Source organism: Gouania willdenowi, chromosome 6 (genome assembly GCF_900634775.1).
Source record: "Gouania willdenowi chromosome 6, fGouWil2.1, whole genome shotgun sequence".
Taxonomy (NCBI): domain Eukaryota; kingdom Metazoa; phylum Chordata; class Actinopteri; order Blenniiformes; family Gobiesocidae; genus Gouania; species Gouania willdenowi.
The window spans coordinates 52,644,055-52,670,101 of record NC_041049.1 but is presented as its reverse complement, the minus strand read 5'-3'; the positions used below and the strand labels follow the sequence as shown (position 1 = coordinate 52,670,101).

At 36.0% G+C, this 26,047-nt stretch overlaps 1 protein-coding gene across 1 annotated transcript in view; it reads left to right on the top strand.

Annotated features, from left to right (window-relative positions):
* Positions 1–26,047, top strand: part of cdh13 (cadherin 13, H-cadherin (heart)) — a 411,437-nt gene that overhangs the window by 214,312 nt on the left and 171,078 nt on the right. Inside the window, exon 7 of the mRNA XM_028451185.1 lies at positions 19,809–19,953. Within this exon, the coding sequence (XP_028306986.1) occupies positions 19,809–19,953 (145 nt within the window). The remainder of the gene's footprint in view (positions 1–19,808; positions 19,954–26,047) is intronic.

Sequence of the window (26,047 nt, the reverse complement as noted above, 5' to 3'; positions counted from 1 at the left end):
AGATTAGAAGTTAAATTAGCCATTTCATGTATGTTTCATATTTTCACTATTTCAAGGAATTTGGGGAAATACTGTATAAGGAGCATAACTACATGTACCAAAGGCTTTATAGTACAAAATGTATTTTAATATACTAGATAACTACAAAAATGAAGTAAATGATATTTTACTTACACTTGAAAAGACATTATTTGTGGCATTTTTGCTGCCAACAGGGTTTATTGTGCGTTTGTCCGCAATCAATTTTTTTTTTGTTTATTTATTGGAACGTCCCACGACAAAAGGATTTCTGGGTAATTCCCTTCATCAAAGTCCGCTAGCATACACGCTTCGCACAGGTGTGCATGAAGGTTGCATAGTGGGCGGTGGAGCTAAAGCACACTCCATACGATTGGGACACCCTACGCACTCGCACCCTGCAGCAGGAGCACGCAACTGAGGGGCGCGATGGTGAAGTGTGGGTATTGGGACGCAGACTTTAAGCAAAATGGGGGCCATTGTCTCTCACAGATGAGCTGTTTTTTTCTCCTTCTGGCTGCTCTACAAGGATATTAAAGAAAATAAAATGTCGAAACCTCCAGTATTATATACTGTATAATCTTTTGATCGAGCCTGCAATTAAAATTCACTGCAGATTCCCTTTAATAGTGGATTTGTTTGATCTGAATTTCATTTCATTTGATGCTGAGGCATTGTTTGGTGTGAAGAGTCGCCCACTCAACAGGATGTAGACAATGGAGAAAAGACCAGTGGTAAATGAACAGTACTGATTCTTTCCTAGTCATTCTCAAACCACTTGGTGTTTGTATCATCAATAATTTACATAAAAACTCTCCTCAGAAAGAAATGTCATTCTGGATCTTTAAAACACAGTGATATCAGATGACTAAGACTACCTTCACACTGCAGTTTAAAGTGGCTAGTACCATTTTTTTTATGCACATCATGTAATGAATACCTTTTCTTTTTTTTTGTAAATGAGACTCAAGCCGGGTACTGTATATATCCAATGTTTTCAGTCTGAAAGGTTATACCATGTTCCAGCCGACCTTTCTATTCAACAAATGCTAGAGGAGGTCAGACGCTGTAAAATTACACGTAAACAATAGAGGAAACAAACCTGAGTGATCATGTCCACTGCAAACCAATAACACCACCAACACAACACCCTTAACATGGTGTGGTTTAGCTTTTAACTGTACTATTTGGTTGTAGTAAACAAATCTATTTGATTGTCTTTCCTTCTTGCTTTTTATCTCACTTTAAGGACAGTATATTCACTGGCTGTTTGTTAATTTGGTAATGGGACAAGATATTATCAATTAGAATAAAAGTACAATTTACATTTGAACTAATGACAAAAAAAAAAAAAAAAAAAAAAAAAAAAACAACAAACAACAAATTTCACCCAAAATAAATCTTTGGTTGGAGCAACTTTTAGATGATGGAAAAAAATTACAATTACATTTACTTTTAAACTTTAGCTTTTTTTTTTGTTATTGATTTCTTTGTTTGTTCTGTTTTGGTCTGTTTTGTTTTATCTATATATATATATGTATATATATCTTCTTTTTTTTGTTTTTGTTAAATGCAGTGTACTTTTGATGTTTTGTTTGTTAATTATTGCAATAAAGTACATGTTTTTTAAAAAAATGAGAAAAGTTCAGGTTGTAGTGAATTCAGTGTCAGGGGTTGTTGTGCAGAGGAAACACAAATCAAGGAAAAAGGTCTATGAGTGTGTATGAAATTATTTCATTTATTATTTCATCATTTGTTATCTTTATTTCTTTATTACCAGGGCACATATGTCATTTTTTTTGTTTTAATTTAGTGGGTTTTACAACCAATATTATACTTAAACGTTTATTTTCCTAATTGTTTGATCACATTTAATGTCATAAAAAAAACATGACTAATGACCCTGGATGGAATTTAGTCACATTGCATTGATCATAAAAGCTCCGAGAACAAAAGCCTGTTTTTTTTCTCAATGACCAAGAAAATAAAAACGAAAGCATTGTAATGTGCAAGGAGTTAATGAGCTACTAATACCAATTATGCCATTCACTGTATATGAGCCATCACTAATGGTTATTGTTATTTCCACCCTGATAGTTTACAACCCCTGAAGGCAAGCTGTTCAGTCTATGTACATTTTCTACAGGTGCGAATGCAATAGCGCGCACATACTGCAGTGTTCCTTTTTTATGCATTCCACGTTCTTGTTCCCTGCAGCCTGCATTATATCTTTTATTTCTCGTCTCCTTATCACATTGAGATAGTAAGTCTGCGTTCAAGTCAAAATTCTGAACAAAAGTCTAATATCATACTCAGCTTAGCCTTTTTTTTTTTTTTTATCAGTGGTCCAACACAGTGTGCAAAATGACAACTCGTAATACCCATCATGCTCCACACACTGCCCTCCTAACTTAGATAATAACTTTGCCCTTTCCTATTGTAGCTAATGGATTGCTAGTGGATGGAGCTTGAATTATTCAGAGGTTGATACAAGTAAAATCAGCCCAAAGAGTTTTTACTGAGTCTGGGGCCATATTCCATTTAATGTTAACAATACAAAAGTGAAAATGTTTTGTATTCCGATGCTCATTGCTTTTTGGGCTGAAATGAAAATGAAATAGTATATTTGCAAAATAGAATTTAAATCTATTTGCACTGTCAAAATGAAAAGTAGCCTACAAAAGCATAGAGAATAATTTTATTTTCAAATCATAAAATAAAAGCGTTTATTTTTTATTTATTTTTATTTTTTTTAAGAAATGATTAAACTTGCAATAGCACTTTGAGATGACTATTGTAATTTGCGCTTTATAAATGAAGTTGAATTGAATTAAAATGTTTGAGCGTTGTGACAAATCTAATGATTTACCAAGGCACTAACATGTTCAGTGCCTAATAATAAAAGGAAATAGTTGGGTTACAATGTAACCCAGAAGCCTTTCACATGGATGTGCCGTTATTCTAGCTAAAAAATATATATACGATACATTTTCATGTTAAAGTACAGCTTCCTACTTCCAAGTTGAATTTGCCAAAGTAATGTTTGCTGGTTATTAATACAGGTACTCAGATAAATAACATCAAACTAAACCCTAAGGTTTTGGCTGATGTGTGTCTGGACTTAAGATAAAAAATAAAAAAAAAATGCCTTGATTATGGGCGGGGCTCATGGAGCAGTTAAGACATGCCCAGTCTATGCTAAAAAAATTCCAACGAACAAACTGGTAGCTACCTAATCAAAACTCACTCTACCTCTATAATTACAAATCTCTCGATCCAACCTACCGCCACAGATTGCAGAGTCCACAGGTGCTAGTTTTTATAAAAGGGGCGTGGCCAACAGTGGTGGTTCGTCAAGAATGAAAGTCACCAAAACGACACAAACCTCCATTCTCAGCCAATGGCAAAATGTGATTGTATTAGCTGGGTTTACAACCCATAGAAAAGAGTAATGGCAAAACACTCATTTTTTTAATACTTTGAATAAAATATGAAAAGTTAGACTAGCAATGATACCACAACAGTATAGAAATGTTTTTGTTTATTAAAAAATAATATTTATGTAATGGAGATTAAAAAAAAAAAAAAGTGAAAAATGAAGCCCGGCCCGTTTGCAGAGCGGGAAAATGAGGCCCAAACTCAGGTGGGGCCAAGAATCTAAACTCTACCACAGAATGTAGAGCCCACAGGTGCTAGTTTTTTTAATTAAAGGGGCAGGACTAATTGTTTGTGTTTCAAGGTGGTTCCAAAATATCACATGATCTTGTTCTCAGCCAATAGCAAAAGTCATTTGTGATAGCTGGGTTTCAACCCATAGAGGGCAGTCACTCTGACATTTCACAACAAAAAATGTTAAATTGAAATACTTTGACTAAAATGTTGAGAGTTGGACCAGAATCAATCAACAGCACTACTTCATACCCAAAAACATTTGTATTCAGCAGTTTGGTTACTGTTTAAGCAGCAGACTGAAGGGAATGCACTGGGATACAACAACTTCTCAATAGAGAATGAGGCAAATGTAATAAAATTGAGTTTTATTACCTTCAATTTCAGCTTGTAATACATTGATGCAGAAACAATTAGAGGAAAAAGCACAAACAAAGCACAACTTCCAGAACCCAATTGGGAAAAGTGCAGCATTGCCTTCACCTGAGAATGAGAAGGAGGCCATCTTAATACAGATGGAAACTGGGAACAGTAGGCAGGCTATAACTGGGAGCTCAGAACCAATCCATGTAAACAAAGCCCTGACAGTGTAAAACATTTACTGTGGAAAAACAAACAGACACAGTAATCAGCCAGGCCACATGTTCACAAGGATTTAATGGCAAACATTATTTTCTTATTAGGCTCAATTAGGGAGAAAATTAATGTTAATGAGACAGAAAACAGAGAGGAGAGGAGTGGGGTGCACGGCTTATCAGTATAGTGAGGAAACGCTTGACTCAAGTAGGAAGTGGTGGGCACCAGCTCTAATCATCTCAGAATAAGGGTAGAAGAGATTGTAAAGGGGTAAATAACAGTCTTATTTACATAGGGACAACCCTCACTAACACAGGTCATCACAATAATAGGAGAAGCACATACTGTATTTTATATGCTGGAATATGATTAGTATGATACATTTTTGGTGTTCCAAAAAAAAAAAATGTTACTAAATTGTATTTCAATGATATATTTATTAGCAACACCTTTAAAAAGTACGTTGTTGGTTGTTAGCTAGGTGACCGTTTCATCAGCTCTTTTGCCTTACAGTTTCTGCTCATGCTTGTGAAGTCTTTTGATGGCACATCTGAAAGGAGCCACTCTTTGTTCCTTATCAGCTGTCCATCAAACCACAGGCACAAAGGCAGTTTTGCCTTGGAGGAAAAAAAACAAAATAACGATATCAATCAATCTTGACTCAAGAAAGTTGAGCTGGGAATTGAAGCTGTTTTGATTTTTAAATATCTCTCCTTTAGAAAGCGTTTTGATGGTGTCCCTCTTAACAGTTTTGTTTGCTTGTCAAACTGTAAAAATAAGCCTTTTTTTTACTGATATGAACTGGTTTTTTAGAATAAATATTATTAGGTAGCATTCAGGCTGCTTATTGAACTTTTCTCAATCTCAAACTCCACCTATGCCTAAGATGTCCCAAAGGGCTTTACAATATCAGCCACATTAATCCACTCACAACCACATTGTATACACCAATGGGACAGAGCTGCCATTGCGAGGAACTTGGGGTTCGGTGACTTGCCCAAGAACATTTTGATACAAGCCCCCCAACCTCTCGATCAGTGAGATCCCTCTACCCGCCAGTTATGGGTCCACCCATGACTCAATATCTATGTCCAGTTTGTCTATTGGACATAAACAGATGGACACAAAATCAACTTTTGTCCGAAGGGAAATTGGGATAGTGAGACTCCGGGGCTTTATTTCTGAACTACTGCCTAATTTGTGTCTCGCAAAGACTATTCCAACTAAAGTTATCCACTTTCAACAATATGTAAAAACAAGTGCACAAATACAAAATTTATTTTTGCCTTCATATCAAGGGTTGTTTTAACAAGTAGACTGTTCCTATTATACCATAAACTGTAGAATTTGTTGTTTTCTAACTTTGCTGTTGGTAAAACCTAGAGACTATTAGGGCCTGAGAAAATGCATTAAAACGCCTACACATCTGAGCTTTATCATGTAACAAAAGTTAGGTACACTCTCAATACATAACATGCCTGCTTTTGAAAAGTGTATTATTATGATGCATGCAAAGAAAAACCTTGCTGTGAAACACTTGGGGTTGTTACGTAAGTGTGCAGTTCAGGGACATGTTGAAAAGCAAATTACTATTCTCTATAAAATGTGTTGTGTTTTTCCCCCAGCTAGTTGAATTTATCATTGCAGATGCACTTTAGGTAACAAAAGCGAAGACACATGTATGGCGTTAAACATAAGATACTAAATGCAAACATAAAATAATTTAGGTGCAAAGAAATTCAGGTTTTTTTTTTCTCCTCAAATGTTCATTAAAATACTAATCATCATAATGTGTGCAATAAAATGCTTGAGGCATTTAGTTTTCAGGAACACTGAAAACCTGATAAGAGCAATTTGTTAATTTGATGACTTTGTAGAATGTGATCCCTATGCCATGCACCTGTCGACAGTTTTGTTGTTTAATCAAATTTTACAGTCACTGCTTCTCTTTCTATTTCTCATTCTGGCTTATACCTGCTCCCCTGTGGCTTTTTTTCCTCTGGTACGGCTTAGAAGAGAGGGGATTTTTTGATTAATCCCTGGTGTGGCTGAGGTGGAAGAACTCTGCTGAGGTGGAAGCACAAATATTTGACTGTGACATTCCGTGTGTGTATTTGTTTTTATATTTGTACTTGTACTCAGATTTTTGTCTCGGCGCTAACACTAAATGGAACTGAATTCAACTGTTTATAATGAAAAAAAAAAACATGATTTAAAGCTAGGGTAGGCGATTTTCTCCAGATACACTTTTTAAGTTTTTGGTTGAAATTGTCTTTGTCTTGACAGAAATTACAATCCTATGTGCTGTGAAAAAGAAACAAAGAAAATCTGTCATCTGTCGCTGCTGTAAACCTGTAATAACTTCAACCAATGGAAAAAAAATGAACCTTTTTTTTTAACCAATCACGTCTCTCTGTCTCCCTGCTAACATATATAATGGTAAAGTTTATTGTTTACTTACTGCTGAATGAAACATGAGACAACAAAGTTTCTACACAATATAAGCGATGAGCTGAGCTCCTCTTCTGCAGCAGCTGTGCGCATGCATGTGAGTGAGACGGAGCACAAAGGGGAGGGGGGTAAAGGCAGATCCATCAGGGAGGCTAGATTCAGAATCATGCTAGCTTTTTGAAAATCACCTACCCTACCTTTAATGAGAATAAATGTGTCAAAACTTTCATTCACTAACAGAAATATCTGAAAAATATTACATGTTTTAATATAGGTAATATTGATTCATAATAGTTAAAATAATTTAATTAAGCAATTCAAGTGTGTTGATTTTATCTGAAAGAATGTGAAGTCTGCTTTCTGACGATGAAACCCATTAAATTCAAACAGATTTCTCTTAATTTATGTACTTAAAGCACTTTATTTTTTTTATGCGATTCTTGATTTGAAGCATGTGTGAGGACATTGAGGGTAGTGGATGTCTGTTATGTTCAAGTCATATTAATATTATTAACTTGCACATTTTCAATCTGTCCCCAGGAGTATTTGCCTCCTGAAAATGTTTTTCTGAAAATTGTTGATCAAATCTTTGTGTCATACTTTGTTTATTTGTTAAATACATAACTCCTTAAAGCTGATATTCAGAGTTTCTGAGGAATCTATGTTTATGTAAGGTTCTTTTGAAATGCGAAAAAAAAAAAAAAAACCTAACTAATGTTTTACTATGGTCTACTGCCGGTGGTCATTCATACACAGTAATGTATACAAGTCCCGCCTTCGTCCTATAGACCCCTATACAAATGGAAATTATTGCCGAGTGCACCCAGCCAATAAGCTTCGACTTCCTGTTTTTGACTGTCAATCAAAGTGAATGCGGAACTTTGCACAGAAACAAGGCCGTGCGTCACAACAGCAAACATGTAAATATGATTTTGGCTCTTACCTGACCCATAGACCTATATTAATACGACCCGATGCGACCTTGTTATGTTCCGCGATGCACGTACAGAAAAGTAGAGGCGTGGCTTCTGGTAGATTGGCAGAGGAAGTGAGGCTGTTTAGGGCGGAACATCGCGATGTTTCTCAGAAACTTCGGATATCAGCTGTAATAATGAAACTTTGACCTGTTCTCTAGCGCCACCATCAGGCCAAACTTTTAAATTAGACATATTTTTTTATCTTAAAAAGTTTTCATCCAAATCTTCTTAAATTTACTGACAACATTAATGACCACAAGAGTATGAATCCTATTGATGGTGGTGATGATATGACCTTTCCTGCAGTCCCACCATCAGGTCAAACCACAATCATGACTGTAGCAGAATTAACAATATTGTCAAGTAACAACTCTGCATCTGTAAGTGTAAGGATGTAAGGTAACTCCTGGGTCACACACAGACATGTCTTACACAGCTAAAAATGCATGTAATGTGTTCACGTTGAGGACATTGAAAACATATTATGATAATTTTATAGTTAATCAATTGTACCCATCAAGTTAGGAAAAATATGAAATATGAAGCTGAAAGTCAAAGTTAACTATTATTTTTTGAATGATAAACATTGAATGGGGTCAAAGTGACCCCAAGGATAAAAGGAGAGTTAAGCACACAGAGCAGACTGGGATGGATTTCTTTGTCAGGGACAAAAAATCTGTCTTTGTTTGTTTTGTTTGCAGTGTCAGCGGATAGGATGTATTAGTCCATAGCAGGCCTATTATTTCAGTTCTGATCCTGGTTAGTCCTGGATGTACTGTATGGTTCAGGTGACTTTATTAATATCTGTAGGTAGATTTGTTTTGCAGTGAAAAACAGAAGAAGGCATCTACTGGTACATTGACATTAAAACAGACCACAAAGCACTGACAAAAACAGACAATTCACAACACAGCATTGTACTCGCAGGCTGACCAGGACCGAAGGAAAGAGGGGCGACTGAGCAATTAAAAGATCATTACAACATCACAGTAAAACTACTATACATAAATATCTAAAACTATAACTTATTTAAAAGAATGTGTTAAGTATGTGTTAAGATCCTGCCTGTTAGCGTTGGACTACTTGGGACGGATGGATTCGGGTTTTAAAGTAGCTCTGAGCAACGCGCAAAGTCACATGTTCCCCCACATTTTAATCAATATTTTTGATCTTTAATTTTAGCATTCCCTAGCTCCCTTAAACATTTCATCAAAATCTGTTCATAACTTTTTGATTAATGTTGCACCACGGACAAATTATGTAGAGAAACACAAACAAACGCCGACAAAAACATACCCCCTTGGCTCAGATAATAATTTATTCACTCAGGCAAGAGTAATGATTCTGTCTGCACGCCGGATGTGAATTTAATAATAACTCAATTAATGAATAACAAATTTTGCAAAACTACAGGTGGAAATCACATGGGATACCAGCTGAAGTAAACAGTCCTAGGCTGTGTCCAAATAGTCTCTCCTATCTCCTTTCCACTTTTCCATAACCCCATGGATGACCTCACAGGGTTAAGGAAAGGTGTTAAGAAAAGGCCATTTAGGCACATTTATAACACTTTCCACTGATATAATCTCAAAAATCACAATGTTTGAATGTAAATCAAAGGACATGAGGCTACGAGGAACAAAAGTGAAACTAAAAGAACATCACAATGAGAATTGTTGCTCACAGTAACCTTCCGCTCAGAAATATGAATTGTTTTTTTTTTTTTAGTAAAGCACTTTGTGAATTATACCTGTGAAAGCGCTCTATAAATAAATATTACATACGTACTAAAACATAATGTGGCTAAAAATGTATCTGATCCCTTTTTCTTGAACCACAGAGTGTCTGTTTCATGTCAGTTATAATCTAATAAGGTTTTACATATCATGTGGGTTTTAGATTATTTATTTAAAGTTGTTTAAGGCATATTATTGCATTGGTAACTTACATGATCTCCATTACTTATTGTGAGTTTCTGTGAGCACTCGAGTGTGCGTTTCCCTTTAAATGTTGTTGCCGCAAGGTATTGTGGGTCAGCATTGTCTTGTTTCCTTTGGTAAAGGATGCATCAGTGTTTCCTAGGCTAAAGGAGGTAAAAAAGGAAGCATTGAGCATATTTTCCTAAGCCTAAAGAGAACTTGGATGCTCTTTATCATGGCCGCCACTTAAACACTTCCGGGGGTGAAGGAACATTGGATAGGAAAGGAGATAGGAAGGAATATTTGGACGCAGCCAAGGAGTGGATGTTCACCGTGTGCTTGTGCTACCCCTCTGTCTGATATTAGTTTGTCATTATCATTATTAGGATGTAAGTTCACTTTTTTCAACGTTTAAATTTTTTCAATTTTTCAACCTTATTGCTAATGTTCAGTTATTGCTAGGTTAATGTTTAGCTAATGCTAGGTTAGTGTTAATGCTATTGCTAGGTGAATGTTAACGCTAGGCTAATCCGAATGATAGGTAAATGTTAATGCTAGGTCAGTGCTAATGCTGGGTAATGCTATTGCTAGGTTAATGCTAATGTTGGACTGATGTTAATGTTGGACTGATGCTAATGTTAGGTTAGTGCTAATGCTAGGTTAATGCAAATGCTAGTTTATGCTAATATTAGATATTTTTAATGGTAATGCTGGTTTTATGCTAATGCTAAGCTAATGCATTACAAAGTGGGCCAGCACCTGCATCCTAATTGGCCTTTTCTTCAGGAAATGCAAATATGTTTAATTTTAGTAGGTCAGTTTTCTGATTTTTTTTCCCAATAAAAGCTTGACATTTAAAAAAAATCTGTTAATTGTTTACATCGTTGTACTCCACCATTATTCCTGTACAGCACATGTGTCAAACTCATAGCCCTTTGGAGTATCAAATTTGACCCGCAGGAGAAAGTAAAAATGACAGAGAACATGAATCATTGTTTAAATGAAACTCAACAGTATTTGCAGGGGCTCACAGTTTTTCTGGTAGGTATATTACATGATTGCAGTCATTTTGAACGTTAAACTGTTAGAAAAACTCCAAATTCTCCAATTTTCCTCAAATTATTATATAATATTTGCCTAATTTAAGTAGAAATTAGTCACAGAATCTTGGCAATTTAAAGTGAAGATCCTGTTGGGACTGATATTTCTCACATAGTTATTAGATATTGTCTGTTTCTTACAAGTTTTGTATTTAATGTACCGTATTTTTCGGACTACAAGGCACACTTAAAATCCTTTAATTTTCTCAAAAATCGACAGTGTGCCTTATAATCAGGTGCACCTTATGTATGAAATTAACTACTGTGCTTCAACATACTGAACTGAAAAAGTGAGTGTATTGTTCTGTATTTTATGTGTTAAACCTGAACAGTGTTGAGAGATATTGTTAATGAGTTAAATAAAATTTGACTTATCTGACTATTTTATTTTGCTTAATGCGTCTCATTAATAATAATATTAATAATAACAAACCGGTGCGCCTTATAGTCCGGTGCGCCTTATGTATTAAGATAGACCCAGTCAGGTCCATTCATTGATAGTGCGCCTTATAATCCGGTGCGCCTTATAGTCCGAAAAATACGGTATACTGTACGTAGAAGTGCAAACTTGGGCAGAATAATGTTGAAATGACTTGTTTTCCCGTGTAAAATCCGTGGCCTACTTGAGCTCAAACTGGTCCGTATTTGGCCCCTGAACTAAATTTGATACAGACTTTGTTATTTTGTGAGGTTTGGGATGGAAAAATCATAAACTATTACTTAATCAGAACTGATATCTACTACCCTCCATATCCTGAGAGCATGTACTTTCAATGAACAGCAGATAATTAAATCTAGAGACTTTATATAAAAAAAAAACCTAATCTTAATGAGAGTAAAATTATGTTTTAAGAAAATATGTAGATTGTGTAGTTGTTTGAAGATTGGGAAATCAAATTTGATAAAATATAATATATATAAATGTGTATTTTTTTTTTTTTTTTTTTTTACATTGCATGTGTAGATCAAGTAGGGTTATATGGATTCTAACTTGGAGTAAATGGAGAAGTTTAGACTTATACACACATACAGTCTTTTCACAGCTGTTTCCAAATGCAAGCAAAGACCTTCCTCATTTACAGTAGATGGAACTTTATGAGCCCAATGCTTCAGACAGGTAAAGCCTGTTGTCCAAATCCCACTCCTGTTTTCTGCTTGGCTGGACTGTAATTTTCTCGGCTGTGCAGAGACGGACACGCTGCCCTGCACTCAGGAAAACAGACCTGATGTGCACTTAGTCCCCACATGTGGAAAGAGATAAAGGACACACACTGACGTAAATACACACACATCAACACCACAGCTATTCTGACAGTTAAAAAAATAACCTTCACTGTGTCATAAAAGTTGTTTTTTTTACCTTTTGAAAACACAGCCTTTAAGCCACTGCTGTGCACCAGTGGATGTAAATGATAATTATATTGGTATACAGGTTAATACTTAACCAAATTCATTTAAGAATGAAATCTCCCATTTGTAGTTGTTGACTTTTTGTTACCTGATTTAAACATATTTATATTTCAATGCTTTCTTGTCCTCTTTTCTACTGCTCTCTGAAAATTTTAAATCTTTTAACCCTTTATTTTTCTAATCCACTCTGTGGTCGGAATCATTCAATAAAGTCTCTATCCTGCAGTTTCCTTAGAAACACTTCTAAGCGCCTCTAGATGCACTGCTGTGGCCCCTCTCTCAGATAACCTGATTTAACAGTCAGTGTCCTGTTGCTTAGGCACCAGCTTTACAGCTGCTAATTCAGCTTGTCCGTCACCCACTGAGGTTAGTGACATAACCTCTCACACACTCTATGCCTCAATGCTAGAGCAAGTTTTCTTTAGCTGTGAAGACTTTTGAAACATGTTTCTTTATTGTCTACTGCAATTACTGAGCCTGCGAAGATTTAAGGGGTCAGAAAGTTTCTGGTGGGAACGATGAATAACTGTACCTGTATTACATTCAAAAGTTGTTTTCAGCCACTACAGACACCAGTGTGACCCTAAAATCATGTCCAAAGTGATTGAAATGGCGGATGTTGAGATTTAGATTTCTTACAGAAATACCTGAATACAGAACACGTATGAACACGATGAACAAACCAGAACAACAAAGATATTAAGGGAATTATTCTTTTATGACAAAAAACACAAGAAATCACTGTAAGAAGGAAGAAATGGCACTTAAGAAATAAATAAATAAATTAAAAAAATCAGCTTCAGCACCGTCTTTGCTTTCTTTGAGACTTTTTAAACAACAGCTTCTTGATTTTTCAGTGTAGTTCAGTGTTTCTCAAATAGGGGTATGTGTACCACTCGGGGTATGTGATGACAGTTCAACTAAAATGCAGTAAAAAATAAATAAAAATGAGCTCAAACATGATCAAAAACTAATTCAAGAAAAAATGTCTTTGGGGTGGCCAGACATTCCTTATCAAAATGGGGTCACTGCAGTAATTACTGTTTCTTTCCACGTATTTACAAAATTTGATTCTTTAAAATGTGTTTTCGAAGGAAAATGTTGTAGTCAGACAAAGGGGGTACAGTACTTGGATTCAAAAATAGGAAAACAGGGGGTACTCAGGCTAAAAAAGTTTGAGAACCACTGGTGTAGTTGGTAGATGGCTCATTAAAATATACTTGTATTTATCTGTATTATATTTGTATATTTGTACTATATGTTACTGGAATATGTGCACTTGTATTTAATGTCTATTTAATGAACAGTCAATTACTGAATTGTGTAGGCTTTCTGTTTTTTTAGTGTTTGACACATCTACAGTGTTTCTATCTGATTCTGATTCATATCCCACAATTTAAATGTGCAAACCTGTCCAAAGTTCAGTCACATGACCAATTTGTTGTTATTGTTGGAGTCGATAGCAAACTTTGGAGTGGGAAGAAACACCTTTAATTTATTGATCTATGAGACCTTCACTGTATCTTAAAATGAGGTATTAGTTATTATCCCCAGCAGCATCAAGGCTCACTGATGGCCGTCTGCTTGCATTAACACGAAAGGCTTAAAATCTAAAACAAATACCGAGCAATAACTACTTAGAATATATTCACACGTCAGGTTGGTAATGCAAACATTCAGCTTTGACTGAATCAAATTAAGACTCTTTCTAAAGACCAAAGTTAAATACACTAGAACCATAGACGGTTTAAAACTAATAGGCTAGATTTCTATAAATTGTACCTTGAATACTAGACAAAAGAAGAAGAAATGATGCCTTACAATATGGACGGGTTGTTTTGTACTGTGGTGCACCAGGGGGATTCTTTGTGGCTCGTTCAGCACTTTCTCAGAAGTGGGATTAGTTTTTATCTTGCCAGACAGTCGAGCTGAATGAAAGATTATTTTCCAATCATTTTCTATCTTCTCTATACTTTTATCTCTGTCACTTTTTTCTTAACTTCAGTGCTTTGTTCAAGCTCTTTCCCCCCAAAGACCTTCTATTTATACTATGATCAACATTCCTATGGATGTCCCTATTGTTCTTTTCTTTTAATGTGATGACAACATTTCAGATTTGTAACTCTTGAATACGGAGACTTTGAAAATGACACAAAACACTCTGTTTCCCAACACAAAGTGTAAAAAAAAAAAATTGGTTACGCAATTATTTTTCAATGATATGCATTTTTAGGAATGACTATCACGCAATAATGTTGCAATGTTGAAGCCCTCACTATGTTGAAATGTCTAGAGTTTCTTTGTCAAAGTGGTAGACTGTCAGATTAAACCAAAAGCTTTTGTATTGTGAAACTATCACGACACAGCTTCCATGACACATTTCACCTTTTGGTTTTTAAGAGTTGTGATTTCACAAGAATACATTTTCTCACTTTCCACCTTGCCATACCTGTCAAGTTTTGGATTTGAAAATAAGGGAAATTATCTGGCGCCCGCTACGATCTATACGATCGCTATATATATATATATATATATATATATGTAATATTATATTTTCTATATCGCCTTAATAGAAAACTCGATACATCGCCCAGCTCTAATTCCTAAACTATAAAACAGCCTAAATGAAAACATGTGTATATGAAGCACATGTGTTTATTTAATATCCTTACAGTTCATAGACAAGTCAACACGTTGCATATTTACTGTTAATTTCACATTGCTTGTCTCTAAGTTAGGCATTTAAACTCCAAATGGTTCAAAATGCTGCTGCCAGACTTTTGACCGGTACGTCCAGAACATCACACATTACCCCGATACTTTCCTCCCTGCACTGGCTCCCTGTCAATTTCCGGATTGAATATAAAATACTGGTTCTAACATTCCAGGCTTTGCATGGCCAGGCTCCTCTATACATTTCAGACATGTTGTGTCCCTACACTTCAGGACGCAGCCTTCGATCCTCAGGTCAGGGTCTACTAAGGTTCCCAAAAACCAAATTTAAAACCAGAGGAGACCTGGCGTTCCAGGCTGCAGCCCCCAGACTCTGGAATGGTCTGCCCCAGTCTCTCCGGGAGATGAACTGCGTGGACACTTTTAAAAAACAATTGAAGACTTCGCTTTTCAAAAAAGCTTTTAGTTAACAAGATTTTATTTTTAATTTTTACTGCCCTTTTATGATGCTACACATGTGATGTAAATGTATGTTTATTGTTTCTGTGTACAGCACTTTGTGATTTTATCTGCGAAAAGCGTTTTATAAATAAATACTTACTTACTTACATTAACATTTTATTTTCATTATATATTTTCTTTTATTTCTCATGCTCACTCATGTGGTTCTCTGGTATTCACTAATGACTTATTAGACACATTTGTTGCAGACTTTACATCCTTTAACACTTTTTAATGCAGTGTATATTCATGGCGCTTGTGATTGGCTGATTTTTCATGGTGACTTACATTGTTCCTTCCGCTGTGCTAGACGCTAAAATCTCAGTTATTAATCTAACAGAACGTGTCACTGTGTCCCATCCTGATGCTCTTTAGGAAGATTAACTCTCTGTCACATTTCACAACGTATTTACACGAGTTCTTTGTTTTTTCACCAGAACGTCTTCATTCATTAATTTGTTTTTTCACCAGAACGTCTTCATTCATTAATTTGTTTTTTCACCAGAACGTCTTCATTCATTAATTTCTCTTCTGAGTTGTTTCCGGGTTTGTTGCCCCTGTCGGCACTAATCTTGTGAGAACTGCCACTCCGGCCATTTCAGGTGGTAGATCTCACAAGGCTAGTGACGGCGTTCAGTTTAGTAAGGCATCTTTTAATTATTGTTACATTAAAACACGGGATGTTTAAGGGATAATACTAATGCGGGAAAGAGGGGTAAAATACAGGTGTTTCGCAGCCAAAACGGGATACTTGACAGGTATGCTCCTTGCTGATATGTGAGGATGTGTTATTAACATTAAACACATTAAGCAGCTGTGCTTCCGTCTAAGGAGACAAGTTCTTCTGCTTATCTGTAAGAAATGTTTCTTTATTTTTACATAAACTGATTAGGGCAGGTTTGTACTGAAATAAAACCTCCATTAACAATGGGTGTTAACAAGCACAGCTAACATCTCCAGGTCGAAGTTTTGAAAATATTCCTTGAAATAAAAATGTTCCTGTTGTTATTGCACGTCCCTGGCCAGTAGCAAAATGCCAATGCTCAGGTTGGCTATTAATGAGAATTATGCAAAGGCAATACAAATACCTAAAGACTTTTCAAAGCTTTGACCAAAGACTGTGGTGTTTTGTCTGGTCTTTACTCGTTTTAGCATAAATGACACTCTTTCACCTGCATGCTTTTGTAAACCATGTAAGGGCTGCACCAGGCCTCCTGTAGGTGGAGCAAAGCTTGCAGATAAAGGCTGAGGAACAAGAGTATTTGTGAGGTGCCAGTGACTTTTCACCTTGAAGCTACTGCTTGTCACTCTCACCGGGATCCAGAGAGAAAATGGCAGGAATGCAGAGCCCGTTTGAATTCATCATTTCAGTAAAGAAAAGAAGCTTGAATGGCTCAGGATGAGATGAATTCTCAGTGAATGTGAAATAGGGTGATGGCAGGCGAAGGTAACTGAGATGCTCTATATGCATGACGTGGACCTATTCACCGTTTTCGCTTTCACTCTTCCTTTCCTTGTCTGTGGTTAAGGCACTGATAAAATTGGTTCAGCTCTGCTACATTCCTCTCTTTCGACAAAAAGCCAAGAGCCCAATTGAGGAAGGCTTCAGCTCCTATTTGTGTCTATTTCCCTTCAGTGTTATCAACCTAGGTTCGCAATTGGAGCATTTTTTTTTTTTTTGAGAGGATGTATTCTTTGAGGATAACACAAAAAAGAGAATAGCCCAACATAATTTACTTTTTTTAAGCTAAGCCACATCATTGTCCAATGAAGTGATTTCACTAAATATTTGCTCATGTAATAGTTGGAGCCAATAAATGACACTTCTTACCTCCTTGACAAATAATGGAAGGACTGAATCTTTTAATGGCATAAAGGATTGGACCACAGTTGGCATAAGGCAGTGTCAGTAATGGAAAATGAACTGTATTATGTGAAAGGCCTGGGACTAAACCATTAAAATTGCACTTCCAAATAAATTGAATTCTTATTAAATTGTGACATGGTATCAGTTGTGTATGAATAAAACTCTGATGCTTTTAATATTTTTTAGTAAATAAATAATTGAGGAAATGGAAAAAGCTTCCACGGTTAGAAAAAAATGAATTATTCTCAAGGGTATCACTGGGAATGTGAAGTTATTGTACAGTCTTATGTGTCTAATTAACAAAAATCACATTTCTTCCAAAATATTCACTTTAAGTGATTTGCAAGATCATCTAAGTTGTTAATAATACATCTTCAGGTCTTTAGGGGTGTTGACAAAGCCTCAGTTTGAAGAGAAGCAAAAAAAAAAAATGCATGGTCTGTGGCTGAATGTGAAGGACGAGTGGGCGCAAAAAAATGGCTCATCATAGGCTGGATTCAATATACTGCAGGACAAAAACTCATGGGAAAAAAAATGAAAATGGCCTACAGCTGTTTATATATTGTTGTATCACTGAATATTGTATTTTAGATTATATTATATACATTTTTTTTTTTTTGTTGGCGCTCCTCCTGTAAAGAATGATCACATGCTATTTCTTTCAGCATGTGTGCAACATATTTATTCATATACAGTAATCATTGTCTCTGCATGACTAATATTGTGTGTGAAAATGGTCTTGATCTAAGTCAATAGCACCATCCTTTTGCTGGTATTTATAGCCATCCTTGGCGTCAGTAATGAAAACCACAACAAAGCTGACATTAATATATCACAGCCCATAATGCAACAATGAACTTTGGAATGTGTTTTGAAGTTGTTGCTTTATTTTTGTAGATTGTTCAAGTGACTTAGCAAGACTGATGATCAGATCTCGACTGATGATTCATTGAAAAGTTGACAAAACATTGTAGATGTGTCAAAACAGAGACTGTGTTGGGAGGAGACTTTGGAGGGCACCAACAGGAAAGGATCAGATTGACCAATGACAAGGCTGGAGTGTAAGAGTGATAAAGATAGTGTCTTTTCCCAGTGATGATAAATGAACAACATCCAGCCAGGTTGAAAGGACAAGGTCGCTGGTAACAACAAACAAAAGGTATAAAAGCGCCTATGGCTACCTGAGATACAAAGCATCACATCATATATACTGTCTACACATAGCTGTGGTTTACCAACAATTTAATATTTTTTTTGTTAAAACAAACTATTTGATGTTTTATACGTGAAGGCTGACAATACGCTGTCATTTTGTGATGTAACACCTGTCATTATAATGAATAAGGTGTCATGAAGGCTGTCATTAAGTGCCATTCGTTACCGTAATGACTTTTTTACAAAAGAGAGCCTTGTTTCAGGATAATGTGTCTTTTGTATTATTAATAATAATAATAATTTATTTGTAAGCACATTTTAAAACATTCAAGGACCATATACAAGGTACATAAAACAGATGACAGTAAAACAATAGATAAAAGCTAAAATATCACAAAAATAAAAATACAATAAAAGGGCTTGGACAACTTAACTACGTAGAGTACGAACTCTTAAAAAAGTGGGAATTTGACTTTTGACTTGAGCAGAGGCAGAGACTCAGTATTTGGGATATCAGGTGGCAGTCAGTTCCAGAATTGGAAGGGAAAGATTGTTGCCCCATCATGGGAGGGAGAGTCAGGTGAATGGTGACGGAGGAGGTGGTGATGTGGAGGAGAAGATCAAACAATGAGGGGTGAGGTTGTTGTATTACTAAACATGAATGATTTCAGAGCTGAACTGGAAGAAAAAGCAAGAAAAGAATGTGTGTGTGTATTGCATCAGTTTGCTGTGACTGATGCTCTTTGTTTGCCAGGGAATTTTAATTTCTGACAAGACGGTGAATGTTTATTTATTGTGTTTTTGTTGTGCTGTTTAGCTCTTTTGCCAAAAAATACAATTAATAGTTATATAAATATGAAGTGTCATACATATAGGCTGATCTTTTGCGTCAATATTATGACATGACACCTGTGTCATGAAGGCTGTCATTAAGTGTTGGTCGCTACCCAAACCTTTCATTACCATAATGCCTAACCCTAACCCTATTTAACCCAAACCCATAACCTTGCCTAATCCTAACCCAACCCTAACTCTGATCCCTAACCCTAATCCTAAATATAACCCCATCTAACCTTAACCCAAACCCCTAACCAACCCTAAATCTAACCCCTAATCCTACTTAACCCAAACCCCTAACCCTGCCTAACCCCACTAGATCCCTCCACCTGACCTACAAAATGCCAACATAGCTCCAAAGGTGTCATAATATAGCGAACAACACTTAATGACAGCCTTCATGACACTTTATTCTCGCTAATGACAAATAATGACAGCGTATTGTCAGCCTTATGTATAAAACTTCAATAAATCAAGTGTCACCATACATTTTAAAAACATTACAACTTCGTGGTTTCATGCATTCCTCTACAGTACCTTAATAATAAAGCCATTGCATGTTTGGGACAGGAAGTCCCTTCATCTTTGTTCCGGAAGCTCTGAATGCAGTGTGTAGTAAATGTGCTTTTTTTTTTTTTTGTCTTTAACTCCCCAGCTTGAAGTATCGACCACAGACTTTGCTGGAAACCTTGTTGAGGGTCCGGCCATACTAGTGGTCACCGTCATTGATCAAAATGACAACAGGCCCATCTTTACAGAAACACGTTACACGGGGGAGGTGCTTGAGGGATCTCCTACAGGTAAGTGATGTTATGTTAAATAGACTCTGGGGAGAATCTACATCTTATCGAGTAAAACTAGGCAGCATTATTGCAACGGAAAACCGCATTGATTTGTAGTTTGGGAATTGATTTCACACAGGTGGGAGGTGTTTGTTTGCTATATATTCCAGAAGAAAAAATAAACATGCATTGTATCTCTTTTTCAACCTTCAATATTACAGTAACCCAAATATTTCAAACCCAAATGTATGAGAGCATCCAACCACAAAATGAACCTTACAAGGTGTGAGGTGTAAAGAGTACTGATATATCCTACTCAAGTAGAAGTACTGTTACTTCATTGAAATTCTACTCAAGTACAAGTAATTCATAGACAAAATACTCAAGTACCATTAAAAAGTAGCCCAATTAAATAGTACTACTATTACTAGTTACTTCACCCCCGACGTGTAATTTTGGTAATAAATCTTGCCACGGTTCACTTGCATTCAATAAACATTTCATGCATAAACTTAAAAAGGAAGAGACAATTGTAACTATAGATAAAATAAAATTAAAAGTTTGTCAAAATATGCAATTATTTATTTAATGAAACTACACCAATGAATTCAATTCAAAATAATACAATTATCAGGCTCTAAGTATTGCTACATTTATGAACTCTAAAACTAAGATAATAACTACCATTCAATGCTGTTTTGGTGCGGTGCATTAGGTTTAATCTGATTGGTCAGCTATGATGTGATGCATTTCAATGTTGCCTGGTGATTTCATCTTTTGTAGTTGCACAACGTCCATTGATCATTTTAAAAGAAAATAATAATAATTTATTCAGTAATGGTTGGGTGTTGAAATGTAACAAATTACTTCTTTTAAAATGTGCTTAAACTTACGTATAAAAGCAACTCAATTACAGTAACATAGATTCTTGTAATCAGTCACTTTCACCTCTGCAAGGAATAGAGTAGAGTAGATCTCCAACCTGCAAATGGGCAAAGTGAGAGCTACCCACTGAGAAAAGCCTCTGAACCAACAGACCAGGGTTTATCACTCCCCCATAGATTTGGCTTTCTTTCAATTCAGCTATAGCACGTAGCAGTTCTGTCAAACAAGTCAAGTGATTCAGACGGAACATAGTGCTTTGACAGAACACTGTCCTTGCGTACAAGCTGATCTAGAAATGCCCACAGATGTATCTTAAACCATGACAAATGTCACAATTATTTTCTTCTCATTACTTTAGCATCTAAAACACTATTTTTTTTACCTATTTTGGTCTTAACATTTATTTAAACATGAGGCACGTTAAAAAAACACATGAACTGGCACATGTTTTAGTGCATCTAGTGGAACCCTTTGTTCGCAACTCAAACTGTTAATCATTAAAATAAAGGCATTCACTTTACATTCTGGCAGATTATGTTTTAATGGTTGAGTAAACCTGATCTCTGTACATATTTACTTTTCCTCATCTGCTCCATCATCTCATGGTAAACAGTTTCTTGACATTTCCTTCGATGTATTTGTCAGTCTGTCACAATAGCTTCTTTTCCTCCTCCCTGAACTGTTGTGATTGCTGCATCACTTCTTGTTTTATAGTGACAGTTGTGACCTTGTGGGGCTGGAATATAAATGAGATGTTGATAATTTTAACACGCATCTATTTCCGGAAATGTATACCCAGCTCAGTTCCTGACACCTTCATGCAAATTATATTTGCATGCTCTTGTCCTTTTTGATGGAGAAAAACAAGTCTTTAAAGACAATAATATATTTTTTAGTGATGAGCTGAAATGTGAATGAGTCAAAGACCATACAGATATAAAAAGTATCAATCATTCAGAGTAATAAAATGTTTAATACTTGGGCGAGATGTGCATAGGTGTTTTAATCATTTATATGTTGACCTATTTTCCTAATGTATTTAACAAGTTTATTTTGGCTCCGTTAGTCCCCTTCGGACGATCCCAAACAATGATAATTATTCATTTAAAGTGTTTTTTTAAATCAAAGGACCTGAGAAGGAGCAACAGAAATATAAATACCTCAAAGAAACAAAAGGAACTGGAGACCCCGGCCAAACTAAGCAAAAGTTGAACCTCACGCCATTGTCATTTTTGTAATTTTGAGCCTGGACAAACACTAAGGCTACAGTAAATCAAATAAACCCAAAAACGGGATTTTCAGTAATCTCCAGCCCAAACTGAAATAAGAAACTTAGACTGATGTCCAGCAGAGAGAGGATGAAACTCATCTGTCTGCTACTCAATGTTTGTGCCTCCTCCCCTAACAAGGCCTATAGTACACTCCAGAAAGAGACCTTAACATAGTGGGGGCTTGTCCGGGATCTGCACCTAAGATCTCTGGCATCTAAGCAAGAATAATACTTCTAGATCAAGATAAGAGGGGGAGAAAGACATTTGCCTTTGGAAGATGGTAACAGGGCTACTACCGTCTTGCAAAGGCATAGCTGAATTAAATAAATATATATTTACTGTTTATATTGAATATATATTCTTAACTAAATGGAGTTCATGCAAAAAGCTTAGTCCTTTTGAAAAGATAACCTGACTTGTAATCTGACTTATTACTCCAGATGTCAAACTAGTTATAAGACTAACTAAATTACTTTGTAATGACCTGAGAAACAACTCAAAGTATCCATGTTTTTTTATTCAATGTGACCCATTGTGGATGTTGTTGACGCTAAAGCAGTTTAGTTAAACCAATGGGATGGCAATCAAACGGGAAAATACGCATAATGACCGAATGGTATGGAAACGGAAAGTATTCTTTACAAAAAACATCCAAGTATTAATTTTTTGTTGTTGTTTTATCCCCCCAGGGGTTTCCTGATGGTGTGTTTTCTTGTGGGTTGCATATCATTGAGTACTTCCTATTTTTACCCTCCCCATTGCTTTACCTCATGGGCCCCCGATGTTAATCGGAAACCACTTTAAATCAATTTTACCAAAGTGTCTGATAAGTCTGTCGTCTGTCCTGTGGGGAAAATGCATGTTTTTCTGTTGTTGGTTAAAATATGTGCATTTGTTAAATGCTGTTGAATATGCTGTCATTTTCTAAGAAAAAATTAGTGGAAAAGCACTAAACCAGACACTGCATAGAGTGCAGTGTTTCTGAGATTGTTTGTTTTCACATCACTGGCACAGAAAGCCAACAGACAAAAACCTTAATCGCCTACAGTGCTGCAAAGATAAGAGGGATCAGTCAAAAGGCAGTAGGAAGATGTACACACACACACACGCATCACACACACACGCATCACATACCCATGCATCACACAGTGCTTACCATAGAGACATCTTAAGCTGCTGACAACTTCATGTTGAAACGCTGTCACGATATGTGTGATGTTTATGCAATTCTAGACATTAATTAAGTAATAGCATGTCATTACTGTCTGTCGAGAACAAGATAATTGGCTGACAAACTTGCCAAATAAAAACCTATTAGAAGTAAGTGGCATGAAGATTGTTCTCTTCTTGAACTCATTTGGAGATTTAAACTATTGACAGAAATCTTTTCAGTAGTTTTGTGCTGATAAAATAACGGAAAAACCCTTCTTATTGATATGCTTTTCAAGTGTTTAACTTTATAATCACCTGTCTTAATGTTGAGAACAAACTATCCATTTTCATCATATCCTTGGCAATTGCTGCACACCCAGGATAGTAGACATATATCTTGTATTTTTGTAATAGTTTCCCTGTTTGATTTCAAGTTGTTTAGGCAAGCCAGAAAAAAAAAGAAGAAAATCTGGCAGAAACACAATCCTTATCAACCATACTTGGAAAAAGTCCAGTATCATCATATTGGAGCTGCCAGCCCGAACTTTGTGTAGTACAGAGTTTAACTCTGGCTTCTGCTGGCTCAGCAGCAAACAGTAAAACACCATTTTTATTTATACTGGATGTTGCTTCCTGAATTGATTTCCTTGGCTGAGGAGAATTGATTTTTGTTTTCACTTTTACAAACTAGCCTAGACAATGGATCTGAGCAACTCTGTAATTGTATGTATCAGCCTAATACGATGAATGGAAATATTCTGTTATTTTAATATGATCCTAAACTTTTTAATATATATAATTTTTTTTTTTTGTACGTGTAGGTCATAGAATGTCGGATTGTTATATTTTAAAGATAATCGATAATATTAGGTCACTGGGCAGCAGTGGAAGACACCGCATTCCTTCTTTTCCTGCAAACAAAACTTCATTTTTTTGTGTTTTATTACCAGACATTCTCTTGAGGTTTGTGCACATGCCAGCACACTGCCCCATATTCATGGTTTCATGAATTCGTACATTTCCCTTATGTTTTCCAGCTTTTTTCTAACTCACTTTAAGTCAACCAAATCCCCCCCCAAAAAAATAACATTCTTATGTTACTTTTCAATATTGGGATGTATTCAGTGCCCCAGTTCAAGGTGAATGTTACATACAGTGTCACATTCTTTGTATTTCAACAGATTTTCATTCCAATCACAAAATAATGTCTCACTAATGAACTCCGTTGCTATGAACAGTATTAATCCACTCTGTAAAGAAAGTGTGTTGTCTTCACAAACTGGTCAGCTGACTCCTTGGCTTTCTTTTGGCATCAGGATACTGAAGTCGCAAACTTTTTAAAGTTTGGCGGTTAAACCTCAGCAATTACATGAGTACATTCATAGATTCATGAGAATTTAATTAAAAAATGCTTTTTACTTGCAAACAAACATGTTGAGCAGTTATCGCTGCTCAAAGCAGAATTCCAATCAACATTGGTAGCTTGCTTACAATAATACTTTATCCCCAAGCAAATTTACCTTTGTTAGCAAGTAATAAATCTTCTACAGTATTCCACCTGCCAGTCACTATAGAGCCTCTGACAATGACAAAACAAATATAAACAGAAGTGTGTGTGTTGTCAGTAGATATTAACAAAGAGAGATAAAGCCATTGGCTCTATAAGTAAAATAAATAATAGAAAAAAAAAAAGAAAAAAAAAACTGTCACACATTTATCATTATTTTATGCTTACCTTTGGTCTGCCAGCAGCACACATAAAAGTTAAGTCTCACGACTCGGTGATATTTCTTGTCTAATTGGACATGATGAGGCTGGAATTAAGATATAACTCATATTGAATCTCTTTTTTTTGCTCCAATCTACTTTGTGTTTAAAGGGAAGTAATTACAGCTGGAGCTCGTGCTGAGAAGGGAGAAAGAGGATGGAACACACACACACACAACAGTGTGTTATTACAGTCTGAGACAAGCTTCTAAATTAGATACGCCTGACATGTAATTTGCTTGCTCGTGACTGTCAAGTCAAAATTTCAAAAAGCTATTAAGAAAAGCACAGCTGGCATTTACATCGCAAATAAAACATATATTTCTAATTATTTGATCATGGCTTATAACTTACCTGTTCACCGTATAACAGATGCCCCCGAATCCACCGAACAAACGTACAGTGCCACCAGAAAGAGTTCACAACCCTTTACTTGTTCTACATTTTACATTACATGTTACAGATTGAACCTAAAAATGAAGGTTCAGTATTATGCTATTTTTCACCCATCTTCATTTGTTCTAAGAACCCCCAAATTTTCCCAAACTCACCTGTTTGCCGGAGTTTTAGCCCTCTGAAAAGTCACTTTAATGATGCTTCTGAAAACAGGCAGTTTTGGGGCCTTCATGCATATGCATGAGTGGGCGTGTCTGTAGACGCTGACTCTGCACCACAGCTGATCATCATAGTGATTGTCTTTTGCTATCCACACACTCTTGTTATTTAAGCGGCAGACTGCCCCTAAAGCCACTACTATTTTATTTTGATTGTGTGCTTTAGATCACTGTCCTGTTGGAAGATTTATTGATGCCACCATTTGACATCAAGAGAACTTCGCAGCAAATTTTCTCGTACAATTTGGTTGGTGTCATCTTACCCTCTATGCAGACTAGTTGCTCAGGTCCTGCAGCAGAAAACATCCCCCTGCATGATGCTACCACCACTATGCTTCATAGCAGCGATGCTTTTTGCAAGGTGATTAGCAGTGCCTCTTGTTCTCAGCCCATAGTTTTAAAGATCTAACCAGTGTCTGAGTT